The sequence below is a fragment of the Dasypus novemcinctus genome, chromosome 19, assembly GCF_030445035.2.
Source record: "Dasypus novemcinctus isolate mDasNov1 chromosome 19, mDasNov1.1.hap2, whole genome shotgun sequence".
Lineage (NCBI taxonomy): Eukaryota > Metazoa > Chordata > Mammalia > Cingulata > Dasypodidae > Dasypus > Dasypus novemcinctus.
The window spans coordinates 47,905,133-47,925,118 of record NC_080691.1 but is presented as its reverse complement, the minus strand read 5'-3'; the positions used below and the strand labels follow the sequence as shown (position 1 = coordinate 47,925,118).

The window sequence follows — 19,986 nt, the reverse complement described above, 5'->3', positions numbered from 1 at the left end:
CACAATGTTGTGAATGTAATGACCAAAACTAAATTATATATTTGTTGTGGTTAAACGGGGAAATTCTAGGTTGTATACATGTAACCAGAATAAAAATGAAAATGAACAAAATAAATAGGGCTGTACAATGCAAACAATAAATTGTACATACAAGTACGGACCATAGTTAACTGTATAATTGTAATAGTGTGGTTTCATCAATTGTAACAAAAATACCACACTAACACAAAGTATCAATAATAGAGAAAACTGTGAGTGTGTGGGGAGGTAATATAAATAACTCTATATTTTCCATATGATTTTTTAAATAAACCTACAAGTAATCTAATTAAAAAAAATTTTCTTTTTGATATCGTGACATCAAAAGTAATGGTATATAATGTTATCTTTTAAGAATAAGATACCTTTTATTCCAAATATATTTCTAAATGTTCAAGGAACATCTGGTTATAATCACAAATAATTCTTGAGGGGAAGGCAGTGGGAAGAATGAGCTTACTGCTTTAATGAAGTCAGGAAATATATAGCTTCTAGTCATTACATCTATCTTATCTTGCATCAACATCACCTCTGCACAAAGAGCCCAAGGGCAAGCATCAGTTAGAACTCTGGACCCTGTCAGCAGTTGGCATTATCTTTACAGGAAGAGCATATTATGCACAAAACCTGAGAGACAAAACAAAGTTAGCAGAACACGGAAATAGTAGGAAACAAATCAACATTTTAGCTTAACAAAATTTTCCGTTCTACAATTATCAGACTGATGAACAAAAGCAAATTAAGAAAGTGAAAACAAAGGTCATAAAGACAAGTAAACCTAAGCAGGAGTGTTGAGCAGGGACACAGGCAGAAACCCTTGTCATTTTCTAGGTAGAAAGTGTTCCTAAGTTGTTGGATTTAGTTTTTTCTTTCACACAGTATATACCCTAGGCACACAACTGAAAAAGTTTGTGATATCTACTGCGGATATATTTGCCCAACACCTACCTAAGACTTTTTCTTACTTTATGCCTAAGGACCCAAGTTGTTCTCAATTCAGTGGACAGCCATACCCAACACCTACTTTCTTTTTCAAAAAATTTTTATTTATCGCCCCCCCCCAAAGTACTGTCTGCTTTCTGTGTCCATTCGCTGTGTGTTCTTCTGTGTTTGCTTGCATTCTTGTCAGGTGGCACCGGGAATCTGTGTCTCTTTTTGTTGCGTCATCTTGCTGTGTCATCTCCCCATGTGTGTGGTGCCACTCCTGGGTAGGCTGCATGTTTTTCATGTGGGGTGGCTCTCCTTGCGGGGCACATTCCTTGCAAGTGAGGCACCCCTGCATGATATGGCACTCCTTGCACGCGGCAGCACTGCATGTGGGCCAGCTCATCATACAGGCCAGGAGGCCCTGGTACCGAACCCTGGATGCTCCTATATAGTAGGCAGACACTCTATCAGTTGAGCCACATCTGCTTCCCTACCTACTTTCTGCAAATGTACAAAAATGTACTGAAAGCCCCAATCAGTTATTCTTTTCAAAATTATTTCCTGGCAACTCCCAAGAACCACAATATAATCTGCTGCCATTTCATGAAGTGCTTTCACTGTGAGACTTAAATTTGCCTAAAGCACCTGTCACAGTAAAAGCATATGTCCATTTATTACTGCCACAGGCAAGCTGGTTTCTGTCTGCATGTCAAACTGTCAGTTCATCCCTGTTCTGGAAATAAGATTAGTGTATTATACTCAAGTATAACAGGCACAAGAGATTACAATTTACATCAACAGATTCTATTCTATTGCCAAATGGAGTTATTCTTTTCTTTAATCCATTCATTAAGCAAAAATCATTTGGGTGTCCACTACTTGCCAGGCATTGGGCTTGGTGCAAAGGTCATAGAAGGGAAGAAAGGAGACAGGAAACTTGCTCTCACAGAACTCGGAGTCCCGAGTGGAGGCCAGCCATTTAAAAGGCCATTACAAGTGAGGGGAGTAAGGAAGGAGCAAGTTCAAGGGCTCTGGGACCTTAGCAGGGGGCCATGACCTGGTTTTGCAAGGTGGTATGGAAAGGCCTGGTCAGGAAATTATATCTAAGTTGAGACTGGAAGGATAATTAATAGTTTTTATACAGGCAAAGGGGAGCTTGGTGTGGAAAGATTACTCAACATGCACCAAAAGAAACCTAGATGGGGATGTTCAGAGGGCAACAGGGAAATGGAGCAAGGTGAGGCTGCCCAGGTAGGCTGCGAAGGCCAGATCATACAAGGGTAGATGTGCAGGCAATGGAAGCAGGTTAAGGAGTTCAGACTTTACCCTGTTGGCAATGTGGAGTCCATGAAAGCTGCATCAAACCAGCATATTTTTGGGTGCTGGGGATTGGAGGTGGGTAGAAATGCATGCAGGATGCTTAGCTGAGGCATAAATAAGTGTGACAGTGACGTGGACCTGGGTGGTACCAGTGAAAATGGAGAAAAGTAAATGAGTTCAAGAGGTCTTTAATGAGGCAGAATTGACAGACAAGATGGCCAATCGTGTATAGGGTAAGAGGGAAGATTGCACTTTGTATGGAGATAAGACAGTTGAGAGTAGTATTATGGCAGGAAAAGAGATATGGACACTTAGAACTGGAGAACCCTGTGAGATGCTTAGAGGGAGATGTGGAGTAGGTAGATAGAGAGGTCAGAAGTTCAGAAGGAAAGTGTGAAGGAATACATGGCTTTAGAAATTATCAGTATACAGTTAATGGGATGAGAGTGTATTAAGTGACATGGAGGCTAAAGGCAACCTTGGTCAGGGCAGTTTCATACGCTGGTGGGGACAAAAGACAGATTCAAATGTTCTGAGGAGTGAGTGGGAAGTAGGAAAGATGTGGAGACACTTGTGCAGGGGCAAGAGAGAAAGTACAGTAGCCGGAGGGGATGGGGAAGAGAGAGATTAGTTCTCTGAACACAGGAGTGATCTGAGCATTTTTAAATGACAGAACGGAGCCAGTAGAAAAGGTGAGGCTGAAGATAGGGGAGAAGGGGATGATCAGTAGTATGACCACAAAGAGCATCAGAGAAAGCCCAAAGGGGTGAGAATCAGGGTTCAGATAAGAGGATTAAACCCAAACAGAGACGGTTCTGTTCTCCTCCTATAGACAGGTACAGATAATAAGAACATATTAGGCTCTGCTACTTACTTAACTCTCTTATTTCAGAAATGACAGAAATTTTAAATAGGTATAGGTAATTGTCCCTGTATTATTTTCTAAATCAAATTTATAGGCAAAACTGTGTGTTTAAAAATAGAAGCCAGAGCATCCAAATTCTGTTAATAGAGGAGTAACTCCAGATGGACCAATGCTCCTGCCAAAAACAACTATAAAATATTGAAAGGAAAAAAAAAAATAAGGAAAATCAACTATTTAAAGGAAGAGACACCAAAAACAGGCAGAAAATGAAGGGAGTCACACTTGGAAGAAGTAAATGGCACTAGGCAAATCTCTGGACTTTAAGGGTTTTTACATGAGTGCAGGCCCTAGGTAACACCAAGTGGAGCAGCTGAAACTTGGTAGAAAACCTATAGTCTCTCTGCCTTGAAAAACCAGAGGACACATTTCCGGACAATCATAGCTGCTAGAAGGCAAACAGGAGAGAAAAATACCAGAAAGGAAAGAGCCACAAAAGAGAACCTTAAATACAGTTCTTGTTTCCCAAATCTCTCGTTGACCTCTGAATTCCACATTACACAGGCTCCAAAGGGTTGGATAAGGACAAAATAACTCAATAAAAATTTTAACCACAGAAGGGAGTCTTGAGTCAAGTTAATGGCTTGCAAAAACAGAAACCAATATTCTGCAAAGGAACATAACAGAATCCAGAATTTGTACAACGGATATGTCACATTGTCTAGGATATAACCCAAAATTCTAAATGCAGAAAGGAAAAGGAAATGGAGACCTACCTGAAGATAACCTATATGTTGGAATTTGCTGAAAATAACTTTAAAACATCTATTCCAAATATGCTCAGCATTATAAAGGAAAACATGATCTCAATGAATGAAAAATTGGAAATCTCAGCTGAAGAGTTGCAAGAAAATGAGACAGGCCCTTCCTGAAATGCAATGCAAAGGAAAGCCTGCAGCTGAAACTGGGGAATAAACTGAGAACCTCTCTCCCCAACATAGAGTATTACACAAGATGAACCGGAAACCTGCGTGCTCTGAGGGTATCTACAGTAATAACAAACCTCAAACCCAGCCCAGTTTCTGAGTAGATTAATTAAAAATTGTATACTAAAGACCTACCAGGAGGAAAGAGGTGCCCATCTCAAGGCATAAAACCAGTCACTACGTAAGATTGTCAGCTTTCAACAAAAGAATTATGAAATATATAAAAAGAAGGGAAAAAAACCACACTACATCAAGACACAAAATAATCAATAAAATCAGACTCAGATATGACAAAAATGTTGGAACTATCTGACCAGGCATTTAAAATAACTATGACAAACATGTCAAAGTCTCTAAAGGAAAAGGTAGACAACATGCAAGATTAGATGAGTAATTACAACACAAAGATGGAAACTATAAGAGAGAATCAAAGGAAATTCTAGAAATGAAAAATACAGTAATAGATATGAGGGATGACTGTGATGAAGGTCATCAGTAGACTTGATGCAAGTGAGAAAGAAATCAGTGCACCAGAGGACAGGTCAAGAGAAATTACCCAATCTAAAACACAAAGAGAAAAAAAAGGGGAAAAGAAACAAAAATTATTATCTAGGATCTGTGGAACAATATCAAATGGTATAATCTACACGTACTTGGAATCCTAGAAGAAGAAGAGAGAGTGAAAACAGGACAGAATATTTTAGGAAACGATAACCAAAATTTTTTTCAAAAATTAATGACAGACACCAAACCATATATGAGGCTCAGAGAACCCTAAGGATAATTAACTAAACAAAATAAAACCACATACATATACAGCACCTAGGCATATCAAATTCAAACTGCTAAAAATGAAAGAAAATCCTGAAGGCAGCAAGAGGGGAAAAACAAAAACATTACAGGCAGGAGGAGTGGACATCAATGGTGACAGGAGGAAGGAACCCCAAGGACCGCTGGCAGCCAGCAGCAGAACGCTACTCTCTGGGGAGAAAGTACAGCCTTGTCAATACCTCAACACTGGACTCCTGCTGGCCTCAAATCCAGACTCCATATATTTAAAAGGAAGAGAAAGCCCAGTGGATCAACCATAATTAGAACATACAGCTCAAGGAGTGTTTAGAAATATTTCCTGGTAAGCAGGTGGAACGAAACACTTCAAGGCTCTGTCCTCCTATAGAAGCTTTGAAGTTTTAACAATCAGCAAAAACTGACAGAAACATCTTTCTCAGAGCTTCAGAAAACAGTTAAAGCACTGAAACAGCAGGATTAGTGCTGAATCAAGAAAATGGCTCCTTGAAAGCAGTAGGGGGGAGTGGGTGTAGCTCAGTGGTTGAGCACCTGCTTCATCATATATTAGGTCCCAGGTTAATCCCTGGTACCTCCTTAAAAAAAAAAGCAGTAGGATCTCCCGGCTGGCCCCACCCTTACCCCTCAGTGGCTTGACTTGTGATCCCTGGTATCAGTTCTGGAGAGAGCAGGGTAGGCCTCATGCACATGCTGGAGCATGGATATCTGGCCCAAACAGTCTGGTGATGGCCTGAAAGACTTGCCACCCCAGAACTTACCATATGTGTGGAAGGCAGTTCAGAGAGCTCTCCTACAGAACACTGCAAGGGAGCAGTCAAATCCTGCTGCCTGGGGCAAGGGACTGCTGGCTGTAGAACATATAGTGCAGTGCCTAGTACTGGGAAGAAACTGTTTCTAGGAAAGAGGGGATATTTGTTATGTTATGTGTGGAGGCATTCCTAGGGCCATCTGCACTGAAGGACAGGTGAGACCCCTACACTTTGGCCTAGAGCTATTCTCATTCTTATGAGGGCTTATGGATAAGCCCTGAAGGACAGCACTTGCATAAGTCAATTTGCAAAGACTGGGAAAGATGTTTTCTTCTTTTTTTTTGGTTAGGTCCTGGCATTCAAGGAAAGCTCTGTGATAACACTAACTGGATACAAGCTTAAGAACAGACACTGCAGAGTCAAAATTTCAGCAATAACACAATAAAACGTTCAACAAAAGGTTACAAAACATAGAAAGAAATACGAAGTGATGTCCCAGGCAAAAGAGAAGATTAAAGCATAAGAAACAGTCAAAGAGGAGGACCAGATCTGGGACATCTCAGACAAAGACTGAAAAAACACATGGTCCTAAATATGCTCAAAGAGCTAACAGTTCACATGGACAAAGAACAAAAGGAAATGAGAAAAATGATAGCTAAACACAAAGAGAATATCAATAGAGAGATGGAAATTATGAAAAGGAACCAAACAGAACTGAAAATCAGAGAAACAAAAATTAAAAATTCCCTAGAGGGGGCTCAACACAGCCAAATCAGAGAACTTGAAGGTAAGACAATTGAAATCAATCAGGGAAGCAGGAAAAAGAATGAGGAAGAGTGATAGAGCCTGAAGAACTTGTGGGACACCATCAAGTATGTCAGTATACACATTGTGGGAGTCTCAGAGGGGGAAGAAAGAAAAGGACAGAGAGAATTTTCAAGGAAATAATGGCTGAAAACTTATCAAATTTAATAAAAGACATTAATATAAACATATATACAGAAAATGAGGGAAAGAGAAACAGAACAGGTAGATCAAACAAAACATTTAGCAAGATGGTAGATTTTAATCCAACCATGCCAATAAGCTCAGTAATTGTCAATGGTCCAAAATCAATCAATTAAAAGAAAGATTGTCAAATTGAATGAAGTAAATAAGACCAAACTATGTACAGTGTATAAAAAACAAACTTTAAATATAAAGACAAAGATACCATGCAAGTACTAACCAAAAGAAAGCTGGCATAGCTAAATTAATCAGACTAAGTAGACTTCAAATCAAGGACCATTATCAGTGATAAAGAGGAACACTGCATAATGAGAAAGGGATCAATTTTCTAAAAGGACATAATCCTAAAAGTGTGCAACTAACACAGGGCTTCAAGACACATGAGGCAAAAACAGAAAGGACTGAGAGGACAAATAGCCAAATCTACAATTTGTCTTGGAGACTTCAAAACTCTTCTCTCAGTACTGAGAGAACAAGTAGACAAAAACAATAAGGAAACTAAGGATCACACTTTCAACCACATAGGTCTAGCTGATATTTATAAAACACTCTAGCCAATAACAGCAAAATAAGTATGTTTTCCAAGGAGAAATCAGGCACGTATGATATAATGTCTATGAGACTTTAGAAAAGGCACAACTATAGGGGTGGAAAACCTATCAGTGATTGCCCTGGGTAGTGGTATGGGGGACGGTATGACTATAAAGGGGCAGTAGGGGGCAATTTTGGGAGTGAAGTAGCTGTTTTGTATGGAATTGTAATGATCAATACATGACTCTATGCATTTGCCCAAATCCACAGAACTGTTCACCACAAAGAGTGAAGTTTACTACATATAATTTTTAAAAATCAACTGGAACACAGGAGATGTAATGAATCTAACTGTATTACAAAAAAAATGACAAACTACCCTGCAGGGAATGGGGAAGAAAGGAGGTGACTTAAGTAACTCAGGGGGAAAAAGTATTTTGACTGCCTAACTATAACGGTAAAAACAAAAAGAACTGTACATAAACACTGTACTGTAATAAATTTGCTTCTCACAAGGGTATGGTTTAGCAATTCTGAAACTACTTCATATGTATAATAGAGTTGAACAAATACGTAAACATATAGTAGATAATGGGAGCTAGTCTTCTCACTTTCAAGAGAAAGGAGTCACAAAAGGAAAAGGCTAGAATGAACCTTTTGGTAATGGCTTGGAGTTGGATGTATCAGTATAAACTCATGCTTTTTTACAGATATAAAAATAAACAGACATGACTGTGTGTCTGTACAAGTTGTATACACACACATATTCCTCCCGCCTCCATGCAGAGAGGGAGAGGCCATGACACTCAGTAGCAATCAGCACACCTTAGCATCCAGATCTTGGTCTAAACACCATTTCCTAATAAAAGTAACCTGGGCTCTTTGGAAAAGCACTTAGTTCCAGTGCTGGGGCAGGGAAAACAGATGAGTCTGGAGCATCCTGTAGACTAAAACCAAGGAAGTGTTTTCTTTTTTTTTTTTCAAGGAAAAAAGAAAAGTGCATTGAAAGATGACAGGTATTAATATGAAATGCACAAATGGATGCTAAAATTAGTGAAAGTTTCAACAGAAAGAGGAAATGTGCACAGTCTTAAAGTATCTCCCCACAAACACTCATAAATGACAACGGGAATATAGTAACTTGACAGTGGGAAACCTCAGCAGATACTGCCTTCACCAAGCGATCAAGGGGAACATCAGCCGGAGTAAGACTTATTGAGATCATGTTCTTCTACTATGATGCCCTGAGAAGACACATCACCTCCAATGTATGGTCTCCTTCCCAATGCTGCATGACCTCAATCTAATAAAAAGAAAATATCAGACAAACTCAAAGTGAGAGACAGTCTGTGAAATAACTGACCAGCATTCTTCAAGACTGTCAAGGTCATGAAAGACAGGGCAAGACTGAGAAACTGTTTCAGGCTTCTAGAAACTGAGTTTTGCAAACTAAACGTCAAATGGGATCCTGGAGTAGAAAAAACATTAGTAGAAAACTAGTAAAATTCAAACAAAGTCTGTATTAATAATTTAGTAAAAATATTGTACTGATATAAATTTCTTAGTTTTGACCATTGTTTTATGGTTATGTAAGAGGGTCACATAAGGGAAACAGGGTGAAAGTTATGTTGAGAACTCTCTTTATTACTTTGTAACTCTTCTGTAAGTCTAAACTTCTCTCAAAAGAACAAGTTTAAAGAGAGTAATTAAGTGAAGTATTAAATAGTGAAATGCATGCTGAAGTGTAGTATCAGGTATTTGCAACTTACTTTGAAAAATAATGAAGAAAAGATGGGCTGACAGAAGGCTAGAGTGATAGCTAAACATATGATAAAGCAAATACAATAAATGCTGTAGGATCTATGGCGTGAGCATAGGGATATTCACGTACAGCTTCTTTCATCTTTTTCATACGATCGAAAATTCTAATAAAATGTTGGAAAAATTAGGAGCCTAGACACTTTGTATTTATCAAGCAAAATACTAAGAGCCACAGGGAAAAAGAAAGAAAGAGTATCTCATAGATGAATAGGTATCATTAGACTGCAAAGCACAGAAGGGTAGGATTTCTAACCACGTTATACTGACATTTTTCCTTGTGTGGCTCAATCTAGGGTTGAACCAGAATCTGATTTAGATCTAACCTTTGGAGAATGAAAATTCCTAGGTGTAACTTGTTTTTATTTTTTAAAAAGAAGATTCCTTTTCTTTTTTAACTTAAAAGTAATAAGAGAAATATTAAAAAAAAAAGGTTTGGCTTTCTAATAAAACCTCCTGACCTTGTACTACATTTAATTTATGCACCCTTACCTTCAGTGGATTTTTCCAAAATACTGCGTTACTGTGTTATTTTAAAAATTGCTAGCCTTAGGCAATAAAGTCTAGGCAGATAACTTGGTATGCATTTCTTTACAGAACATGGCTATACTTGGACTAACCAACTTTTCTAGGACACCTAAAATATCTGAAATGCCTCGAGAGGCAACATGACACTCAGCAACTTGACCTTGACACTTGGGTATGCTCAGGCTCCTCCAGCAATTTACACCATCAAGGTGAGCTTACACAATGTTCTGGGCCTCCTAAAATCACTGCGCAGTAAAGATTTGCAACTTGCTGTATCCAGATCTGTCTGCTTAGCCCAGAAACACTAAGTCATGCCCCATCTATGAAGATTCGCTGAGGTGGTACTAGTTAGAACCCTAAGCCATTTCATTCAGCAGTCGACAAAAGGGTATTATTGGCTTCGTCATTTATAACAAGATTTCTTGGGTCTGAAACATTTTCCTGTAACTGATATTTAGGCATGATGCTACAAGAGAACAACAACAACAAAAGTCCTGATTAAAAATATACTTCACTGGAAAAAACATCAAATCCTCCTATTTAAAAGCAAGAGGCTACACCTTATTTTTATTCTGTCCCCGCCCCCCCCCACCCCCCCTCCCCATTGTCTGTTCTCTGTGTCTATTTACTGCCTGTTCTTCTTTGTCCACTTCTGTCATTGTCAGCAGCATGGGAATCTGTGTTTCTTTTTTTGCATCATCTTGTTGTGTCAGCTCTCCGTGTGTGCGGTGCCATTCCTGGGCAGGCTGAACTTTCTGTCGCGCTGGGAAGCTCTCCTTATGGGGCACATTCCTTGCTTGTGGGGCTCCCCTATGCGGGTACACCCCTGCGTGGCACGGCACTCCTTGCGCACATCAGCACTGCACGTGGGTCAGCTCCACACGGGTCAAGGAGGCCCAGGGTTTGAACCATGGACCTACCATGTGGTAGACTAACCACTGGGCCATTATAACATTATAACAAATTATTGTTATTATCTTTTAGAGATTTTTTATTTCTCTCCCCACCCCTCCATCCCCACCCCCCTTGTGTGCTCTCTCTGTCCATTCGCTGTTTTTCTTCTGTGACTACTTCTATCCTTATCAGGAGCACCAGGAATCTGTGGTGTTTTTTTGCGTCATCTTGTTGTGTCAGCTCTCCGTGTGTGTGGCACCATTCTTGGGCAGACTGCACTTTCTTTCATGCTGGGCGGCTCTCCTTATGGGGTGCACTCCTTGCGCATGGGGGTCCCCTAGGCGGGGTACATACCTGTGTGGCAGGGCATTCCTTGCACGCATCAGCACTGCACATGGGCCAGCTCCACATGGGTCAAGGAGGCCTGGGGTTTGAACCGCGGACCTCCCATGTGGTAGGCGGATGCCTTATTCACTGGGCCAAGTCCGCTTCCCCACCTTTTTAAATTTCAGTTATGAAGCCACCAAAACTTTCAAAATGAAAATTATAGATTGCACATTTTGTTTTCCCAGTGAATTTTTAAATTTAACATATTATTTGATATATTCAATAAAAATTCCCTAACCTACATGTAAGGAACAAAACATAGTAATAAAATGAATAATGGGTACCCACCAACTTAAAAAGTAGAATATTAACATTTCTCTGTAGTTCTTGCCAATCACATGCTTCACATACTGAATTCTGGGTTTATCCTTCCCTTGCATTTGAAAAAATAAATCTTAAATACAAATGAATGTATTCCTAAATATTATGCTGTTTTGTTCTTTAGCTTTATAAAAATAGTATTATTCAATTAGTAGACTTCCGAGCCTTGCTTTTTTTTGGCCTCTCAATGTTTCTAAAATTCATACACATGATTGCATATAGCTGCACTTCATTCATTTTCACTGCTATATAATATTCTATCAGATAACTATAAACTGTATGCTTTTTTATTTATGCCAAGATAAAAAAGAAAATCAAAGAAGAAAAGCAGTTTGAGCAGCTCAGAAATCCTACTCCCTTATCCTGCTTAGAAAACCACAACCATCTTTTTTTTTTTTTAACTAAAGCCCATACTTTATTCAAATTTCCTTAGCTTTAAAGCTAATGTCCCTTTTTTCCTGTTCCAGAATTCCATCCCAGATACCACATTACATTTAGTTGTCCTAGGTTCCTTTTGACAGTGACAATGTCTCAGACTGTCCAAGTTTTGATGCCCAGTTTTATAGAATGTTCCTCAATACTGGGATGCACCTGATGACTTTTCTCACAATGAGGCTAAGGTTTTATGGGTCTCTGGAAGGAAGACTACAGAGGTACAATGCCATTCTCCTCACATCATAGGAGGGGTACCTATGCTCAACATGAATTATCACTGTTGACACTGGCCTCGGTCAGCTGGCTGAGGAAGCGCTAGTCAGGGTTCTCCACAGCAAAGTGACCTAACCCATTTCCTTTTGGAAGGCAGTCACTATGCCCAGGCCCCACTTAAGGACCATGGTGCAAAGCTTCACCTTGAGACTGGAGTATCTATATACGTTATTTGGGTTTATTCTGCATGGGAGAGCTGCCTTCCCCCATCTAAAATTATTTTTAAACTAAAAAAAAAAGAAAAGAGGTTTATTATCAGTCAGCATGATCACATTTTTGTGTAAATTTATAGAAAACACGAGTGAATTATTGTGTTTTTCTTTTTTCAAAACTTCATTTGGAATAATTTCAGGCTTACAGAAAACCTGCAAGAATAGCCTAAGGAATTCCTACATATCCTTCACCCAGATTCCTCAAATGTTAACATTTTACCACATTTGTGTATCCTTGCCTATCTCCTTTTTTTCTGAACTGAGAGTAGACATAATACCTCTTATTCTTTTAATACTTCAGTATTTATTTCCTCCAAGCAAGTATGTTCTTTTAAATATCTACAATTATCAAAATTAGGAAATTACAACGGTACAATGTCATTATCTAATCTACAGAAATTATTCAGATTTCATCAACTCCCCTAATAGTCCTGTTTGGAAAAAAAGAAAAACATTTTTTCAGGTCCAGGGATCAGTTATTTTGAGTGGTCTTATACTGGTCAATTTTTAAAATATTTGGACAAGAAAATCAACACATTTTAAAAAAAAGTATGGGAAATCCTTAGAGACCCAAAGAACAAAAAACACAAAAAACAAAACCAAGAAAAACCCAGGAAACTGAGAGGTGAGGAACTTCAAAAGCCACAGCCACTCTGATGGCATCTATCAATGTCCAAAAAAAAGCAGCTTTGGTGGTGATGGGTGTTTGGAGTATAAGGGGCAAGAGACAAGGTCAAGGTCACCTGAAGTGGAAAGGCTGTCAGGAGATGCCTACTACACCAAGGCCTCAAAGGCCAGCAACCTTTTGAATGCATGAGCTGGAAAAATGCCAACCCACAGAGGCGCACCACAAGGAAATTAACCTTGAACACGATGGTGGGTGTGTACATTTCCTAGGACTGCTCTGACAGAGTACCACTCGTTCATGCCACTTCATGCACACACAAACACGCCACAGATTTTTTCTGGCTCTATGGCCCTCTTCCTTCTCTGCTAGTTTCCTCCTATTCAACACACACTGTCCATCTTCTTCCTCTCTCCCCATTAAACAGTCCACAGGGGCCACGTTCACCTTTTATGACCAAGAATCATTTGGTTGTTCTTAGTTTTGCAAATGGGGTTTTCCCCTAGTGCCATTTTAAGATAAAAGACCACAGTATCAACAGCTTCCCAGATAAAAACTCACCTAAATGTGTTCCCCTCTCTCTCCTGTATTTACACTGTTTCAGTAAAGCCCCATTAAGGCAGGATGACAGACTGTACGGGAAATTAGGCTGGCATTAGCACAGAGTGACCACATGCACCCAATGCCAATGGCACTATCCTTTGATATAGTCCCAGATAATAAAACGAGGACAGCCAGGAAAAGGATGAATTAGTCCCAGAGACACTTAATACATTTAGTTGGTGCCTTAAATCCCCTGTTCCACAGCACCATCCCCCACCCCCCAAAAGCTACAGTATGAGAAAAAATTAAATGGTAACCTTTGCCCAGTTTCTCAAATCTGCCTTTTGCTAAGAATCACTTCAGGGTAAAAATGAAATTCCCAAGCTCTCTCTCTTGGAGAATTCACATTAGACCTGGGGTAAGGGCAGGTAGTCCATATTTTAACAAGGGCTTCAGCTACGTTGTAACATCAGGACAGTTCAAGAAACACTGCTGATGCTGGTTTTCTCAAGTAATCTTGCTCTGCTGTGACCAGACTGGGATGAGTCCAGCAGACAGCACTGGAATGTGGAGAAGACCCCAGCGATCTTTCTCACTGGCACATTCCCAGCCTCCTAGAGGCCACCTGCAGCCTGCGGCCTTGGGAGAGACTGGAGCTGCAAGATCACCTAAAGATCCTCCACACAGGGGCTCTCCCATGAGGCCTTCTCAGGCTTGGAGGCACCTCTTTTGGACTCAAGGTACCAAGGCCTGAGCATAGGGACACGCATGACCTAAAGGCAGGTGCTGGGGTGCTCGTGGCTATTGACTCTGACTGCACTCAGTATTGACGCAGGTCCGAAGGTCAACTTTAGCGACAGAACCAAGGACACGTGGAACAGGCAGCTGAGTGGGGTGCTTGTGTGCTAAGCGCTTCACATGCTTTAACTCTTACCTTTAACACCTAGCTTGCAATTTTTCATCAAGAGCCCAGGAGCTGAGGATGCCTCAGTGAACAAAATGGAAAGAAATCCCTACGCTCATGGACCATGCAATCTAGAGAGAGGAGGAGAAGGAAGAACAGCAGCAGGAGGAAAAGAACAAATGTGGAGAAGGGATGGGTTTACAATTTCAAATAGGGTGCTCCCAGCAGCCTCCCTGAGATGACATCTGAGCCAAGGCTTGACGAAGACCAGGAGGAAGCCTTGTGGCTCTCCATCCGGGAAGAAGTGTCCCAATAGGGTAAGGGCCAGGGCAGGGTTCCTAAGTCAGGAGGGTGCTGAAGGCCCAGGGGACAGCAAGGAAGACAGAATAGTAGGCAGAGTGAGCAACAGAGGGAGGTGGCGAGGCCAGAGAGTAACGGAGGCCAGGTGGAGGAGGGTCTTGAGGCCCTGAGAGGACTCTGGCTTTTCCTCTGAAAGAAGTGGAGGGCTAGGAATAGAGTGACAAGCTCCAATTTACATTTTTCAAGATTACTCTGGCTGGAGGGTAGAGTGTAATCTGTAAAGGGGATTAGGAATCTTTTGCCATGACCCAGGCAAGAGATGATGGTGGCTTAGACCTGTATGGTGACAGCGGAAGGAAGAGGTTCTGGATCTATTCTGTGAAGAGTCAATAGGGCTTCCAAAAGAATTTACAATGGGTCTAAGATGAACAGGGAAGTTAAGGTTGACTCCAAGTTTTCTGGGAGGGTGACAATGTCATGAAGAAAGGGGGGGGGAAGTGAACTTGGCCCAATGGATACGGCCTCCGCCTACCACAAGGGAGGTCCGCAGTTCAAACCCCGGGCCTCCGTGACCCCTGTGGAGCTGGCCCACGTGCAGTGCTGATGTATGCAAGCAGTGCCCTGCCACGCAGGAGTGTCCCCCACGTAGGGGAGCCCCATGAGCAAGGAGTGCGCCCCGTAAGGAGAGCTGCCCAGTGTGAAAGAAAGTGCAGCCCGCCCAGGAATGGCCCGCACACACGGAGAGCTGACACAACAAGATGACGCAACAAAAAGAAACACAGATTCCCAGTGCTGCTGATAAGGATGGAAGTGGTCACAGACGAGCACACAGCAAATGGACACAGAGAGCAGACAACTGGGGGGTGGGGTGGGAAGGGAGAGAAGTTTTTTTTAAAAATCTGAAAAAAAAAAAAAAGAGAGATGGGGAAGACAATTTCATACTAGAATGTTCAGTCTGGAGTCTTAAATATTAAAATGGAGATGTCAAGTAGGCAATTGGGTATTTGAGTTGAGAGAAGAGGAATAAGCTAGAGATAAAAATTTGACAGTCCTTGGCCTAAAAATAGTGTGTAAAGCCATGACATAGAGTAAAAGAACAAACAGCATGAATACAGGGTGAGAAGAACCAAGGCACAGGGCCTGTACTCTGGGGGGAAGAGGAGGAAGCAGCACAGGAGACAGAGAAGGAGTGGTTGGCGGGGGGTGGGTAGGAGAAGACTCGAGTCTGGTATCATAGACCCAAAAGGAATGCCCAGAAGAGGAAGGGCTCAGCAGTGCCAGGTTCTGCCAACAGATGGCATGCGCTCAGGACTAAGGACTGACAGTACTTACTGGCATGTGACAACCTCGACGAAAGCAGTTCTGGTGGAATGGTAAAGGTGAAAGCCTGACTGCAGTAAGTTTAAGAGATTGGGAAGGGAGGAAGGTAAGACTGCTATGAGCGAGGTATTTAATCTTAGTCCCAAGTCACAGATGAGGAAACAGCACCACAGAGGCCAACAGCTAGGACATGGCACAGCCAATAATCTATGCACCATACACACACACACAAACCTTTGTGGATCTGTTTGGGAGGTGGGAAACCCGGTAAAGATAGAAAGATAGATCATAGAGATGCCAAGTGGTAAGGTCAAAGAACTTTGAAGTTTCCACTATTTGTTTCCTTAGCTCAAGGACCTTGAGAGGGGAGGAAAGAGCTCGGGCCATGATCAGTGAATGAATCATGAGCCAAGAATCAGGGGTGGGTGGCATCTGTGCAGGGAAGGTAGTGGTGGCACCATCTTGTGTTCTGGTGTTCCTAAATGTGTTCCCAAGCAGCTTACCTGAAACTCCGGACCAACAGCCATAGGCCATTCTGACCCCTGAAGTGAACTCTTTCCGCACTGGTACTACCACATGGAGTTCCTGGAAGCAGTACTCCAGGCTCATCAACAGAATGATTTTCCTAAGTCTGCTTGTTTCTGTCCACATGTGTCATCACCATGTATTCTCATCCACAATGCTCAACTTTCACAATCGAGAGGACTCACAGTGGAGGGATGCAACTGACCTGCATCAGCTAGAGAAGCCCTAGACTACATGGGAGTGACAAGCACGCCCGGTAGATGTCTCTACGTTCATCCCAAGTGAAGTGCTGTCTTTCACAGCACCAATCCCTGATCCAAAACCCAGTTTTCCAGCACCAATAAAAAGGCAGCATGGAAAGAGAGAAGGAGCCCTGGCCTCAAGGGACAGGGGACCTGGGTTCTAGTGCTGGCTCCACCATAAAAAGCTCTATGAAGATAGGCAGGCCTCTTCACAAGAGCTCAAGAGAATTGCTGGACCTCACCTGTCTTAAGTCTTGGCTTCCTCTTAGGAAGAAAGTAGTGTATATATAGGGCAGAGATTAAAAGTGGCTTTGGGGTCACGCTGCCTGGGTCTACTGTTCATAGACTCTGTTAACCTGAGTTAAGCTGTTGAACTTCTCTAAGCCTCACGTTTAATTCTGTAAAATGGGGATTACATACCCCATGGAGAACTGTGAAAGCCTGTACCTGGTAACAATGTGCACCATCTATTATATTATGAAAGAGAGGTCTGCAAAGGTGCATTTATCAATAACTAATTTCCCCATCTCTAATTAAAGCAGATCATTAGCAACCTTCTGATGAACAGTATCAGATAAACATACTAGATTGGCTGAAATAATGTCAAAAGCAAAGAAAATGACAATTTAGTTAGCCAAAGAAGTCATAGCAATTCAAAAAATAACAATACACGTGAATACTGAAAACTGAAATTGAGATGTACCTTGAACAGGGATTTCTCCATAGTTTGGCCTCTTATCTGACAAGGCTGTTAGGGGTTTGGAGGTCGAGATTGGTCCACTTATGGAATGTCTCTGAAATCATAAGATAAACAGAGTTAGGTTAACTCTAGAGCTGAGACTCACAAAGAAAGTAAATGTTGCAGAGATCAACTATTTCATTCTGAATTTGTATAATGCATTCTAAACTGCTATAGTAGAGTTGTAAAACACTCGTACCTATGCACATGATGTGACTAATATACATTTTTTGGGGAAAATTGGTCTCCTTATTTTGAGATACTGTAGATTAATATGCAATTGTGAGAAATAACATATAGGGGTCTTGTGTACTCTTTTCCCAGTTTCCCCCAATGGCAACACCTGGTCAAACTCTAGCACAATATCACAACCAGATAGTGCTGTTGCTATCGCCAAAAGGCAGAACATTCCCATCACCACAAGCTTCTTCTGTTGCCCTTTTACAGCCACATCTTTCCTTTCCCCCTCCTCATCCTCTCTCCCAAAACCGACCCCTAGCATTTCCTAATCTGGTATTAGGAGAGTGACTTTGGTATTTTGTTTGAAGAGAATTCTTGAAGAACCACACATCAATTAATGAAATACAAAAACACGTTCCAAAATGAAGCTGGATGTGCCCCTCTTGTAGGTATATTGGCTACTTGTGCCCTGGCACTACAGGAATCTCAATTCTGTGCTAAATCGACTGCTGTCACTGCCCAGATGCCACAATTCTGCACTACTGTAAACAGCTTTGCCTTTGCCTTCCTCTTCTCCAGACTTTACATTCTTCATGCAGCCAGAAGTGTGTCCATGAATCCTTAAAAATCTTTAGTTCTGTTGTTTCATCTCTTGCCCCCGCCATGTAATGCTCAGAAACCACCAACCTTCATTTCCACACCAACAATGCTATTTACCATTCCTGTGCATCTTCTCATGCCTCATCTCCCGAGCTTTTCTCCAATCCTTTCTTCATCTAGACAACTTCTAAATATTCACTTTATATCCCCAGCAGAAATGTATGAGGTCCAGTTTCTCTACGACCTTACCAATACTTGGTATAATCAGTCTTCCATTTTAGCCAAAAATAAAGCATGTGTAGTGGGATCTCATGGCGGACTGAATTTCTACTTTCCTAATGATTGATAATGTTGAGTATCTTTTCATGTGGTTATCAGCCATTCATATATCTTCTCTTGGGAAGGATTGTTTCAAATCTTTTGCTCACTATTTAGTGGGGTGTATTTGTTCTTACTGAAGTCTTTTGTCAGATAACTGCACTGTGAATATATTCTCCCCAGTCTGTAGCTTGGCTCTTCATTTTCGTAATGTTTTCAAAAAGAAATTTTAAATTTTGATACCCAACTTAATTTCCTTTTAGACTCATGCTTTTAGGGTTCATGCTTTGCCTGTTTGAAGGTCATAAAGGTCATAAAGATTTTCTCTCATGATTTCATCTTGGAGTTTTATAGTTTTAGCCTTTGTACTTAGGCATCGGGTGGATTTCAACATAATGTCTGTGTATACCATAAGGTGAAGGCTGAGGTTAACTGTTCTCCGTATGGGTAGCTGTCCTGGCATCTTCGCTGAGGATCATCCCTGCTCCCACTAAATTACCTTGGCACCTTTGTTGAACACCAACCAACCTGCTTCTGGATTCTCTAACTTGTTCATTGATCAAATGTTTACACTTAGACTATGTCAATCCCACACTGACTTGATCACTCCAACTTTACATAGTATTGGACCCACGTAGTGGAAGTCCTTCAACTTTGCTTTCCCCACCCCAGAAGCTTTGCATTTCCATACTATTTTGAGAGTTATCGTACTAACTTTTACAAAACGCCTGCTGGGATCTTAACTGTGCTGAATATATAAACCAATCTGAAGGAGAACTGAAATATTAATCAGATTGAGTCTTCTAATCCATGAATCTATCTTTCCATTAACTCAAGTTTCTCAGCAATATTTTATAGTTTTCAATGTACAACTCTTGTGCCTATTTTATTAAGTTTACTGCTAAGTATTTCAATTTCTAATTACTCATGCTAGTATTTAGATATACAATTGTTTTTTTATATAGTGACCTTATATCCTGTGACCTTGCTAAATACAATTAGCTTTGTTTGTGGATCCCTTAGGGTTTTCTAACTAAACTATGTCATCTGCAAATAAAGATAATTTTACTTCTCCCTTTCCAATCTGGATGCCTTTTTTTTTTTTTTTGCCTTACTGCACAGGGCAGGAGCTCCAGCAAAATGCTGAACAAAAGTGTTGCAAGCAGGTATCCTGGCCTGTTTGTGACCCTAGGGGAACCACATTCAGTATCTCTGTTAAAAGCTGTAGACTTTTCATAGATCCCCTTTACCAGGTTGAAGAAATTTCCTTCTACTCTGAGTTTGCTGAGTTCTTAAGTTCTTATGAACAGGGTTGGAATCTGCCCACCTTCTTTTAGGAGGCATCGGTAAAAGCTTAGATCATTAATTTGAGACATTTCTTCTTTGTAAATATGGCATTTAAAGCTATACATTTCCCTCCAAGCACTGTCTTTGCTGGACCCTACAAAACCGGACATATCTGGTTTCATTTCATTTCATTATTTTGAGAGAAATCTGCTTCCCAATGAGGTCAATTTTAACCCTGCATTCCTGGATAAACCATATTTGATCATGGTGGATTATCATTTTTATATACTACTGATTTCAATTTGC

At 40.9% G+C, this 19,986-nt stretch overlaps 1 protein-coding gene across 3 annotated transcripts in view; it reads right to left on the bottom strand.

The window, feature by feature from the left end:
* SPECC1L (sperm antigen with calponin homology and coiled-coil domains 1 like) overlaps positions 1–19,986 on the bottom strand; it is a 177,276-nt gene that overhangs the window by 52,480 nt on the left and 104,810 nt on the right. For all 3 annotated transcript variants that reach the window (XM_004467699.5, XM_004467698.5, XM_012528691.3), the window contains exon 10: positions 17,260–17,350. In XM_004467699.5, coding sequence (XP_004467756.1) covers positions 17,260–17,350 — 91 coding nt within the window. The remainder of the gene's footprint in view (positions 1–17,259; positions 17,351–19,986) is intronic.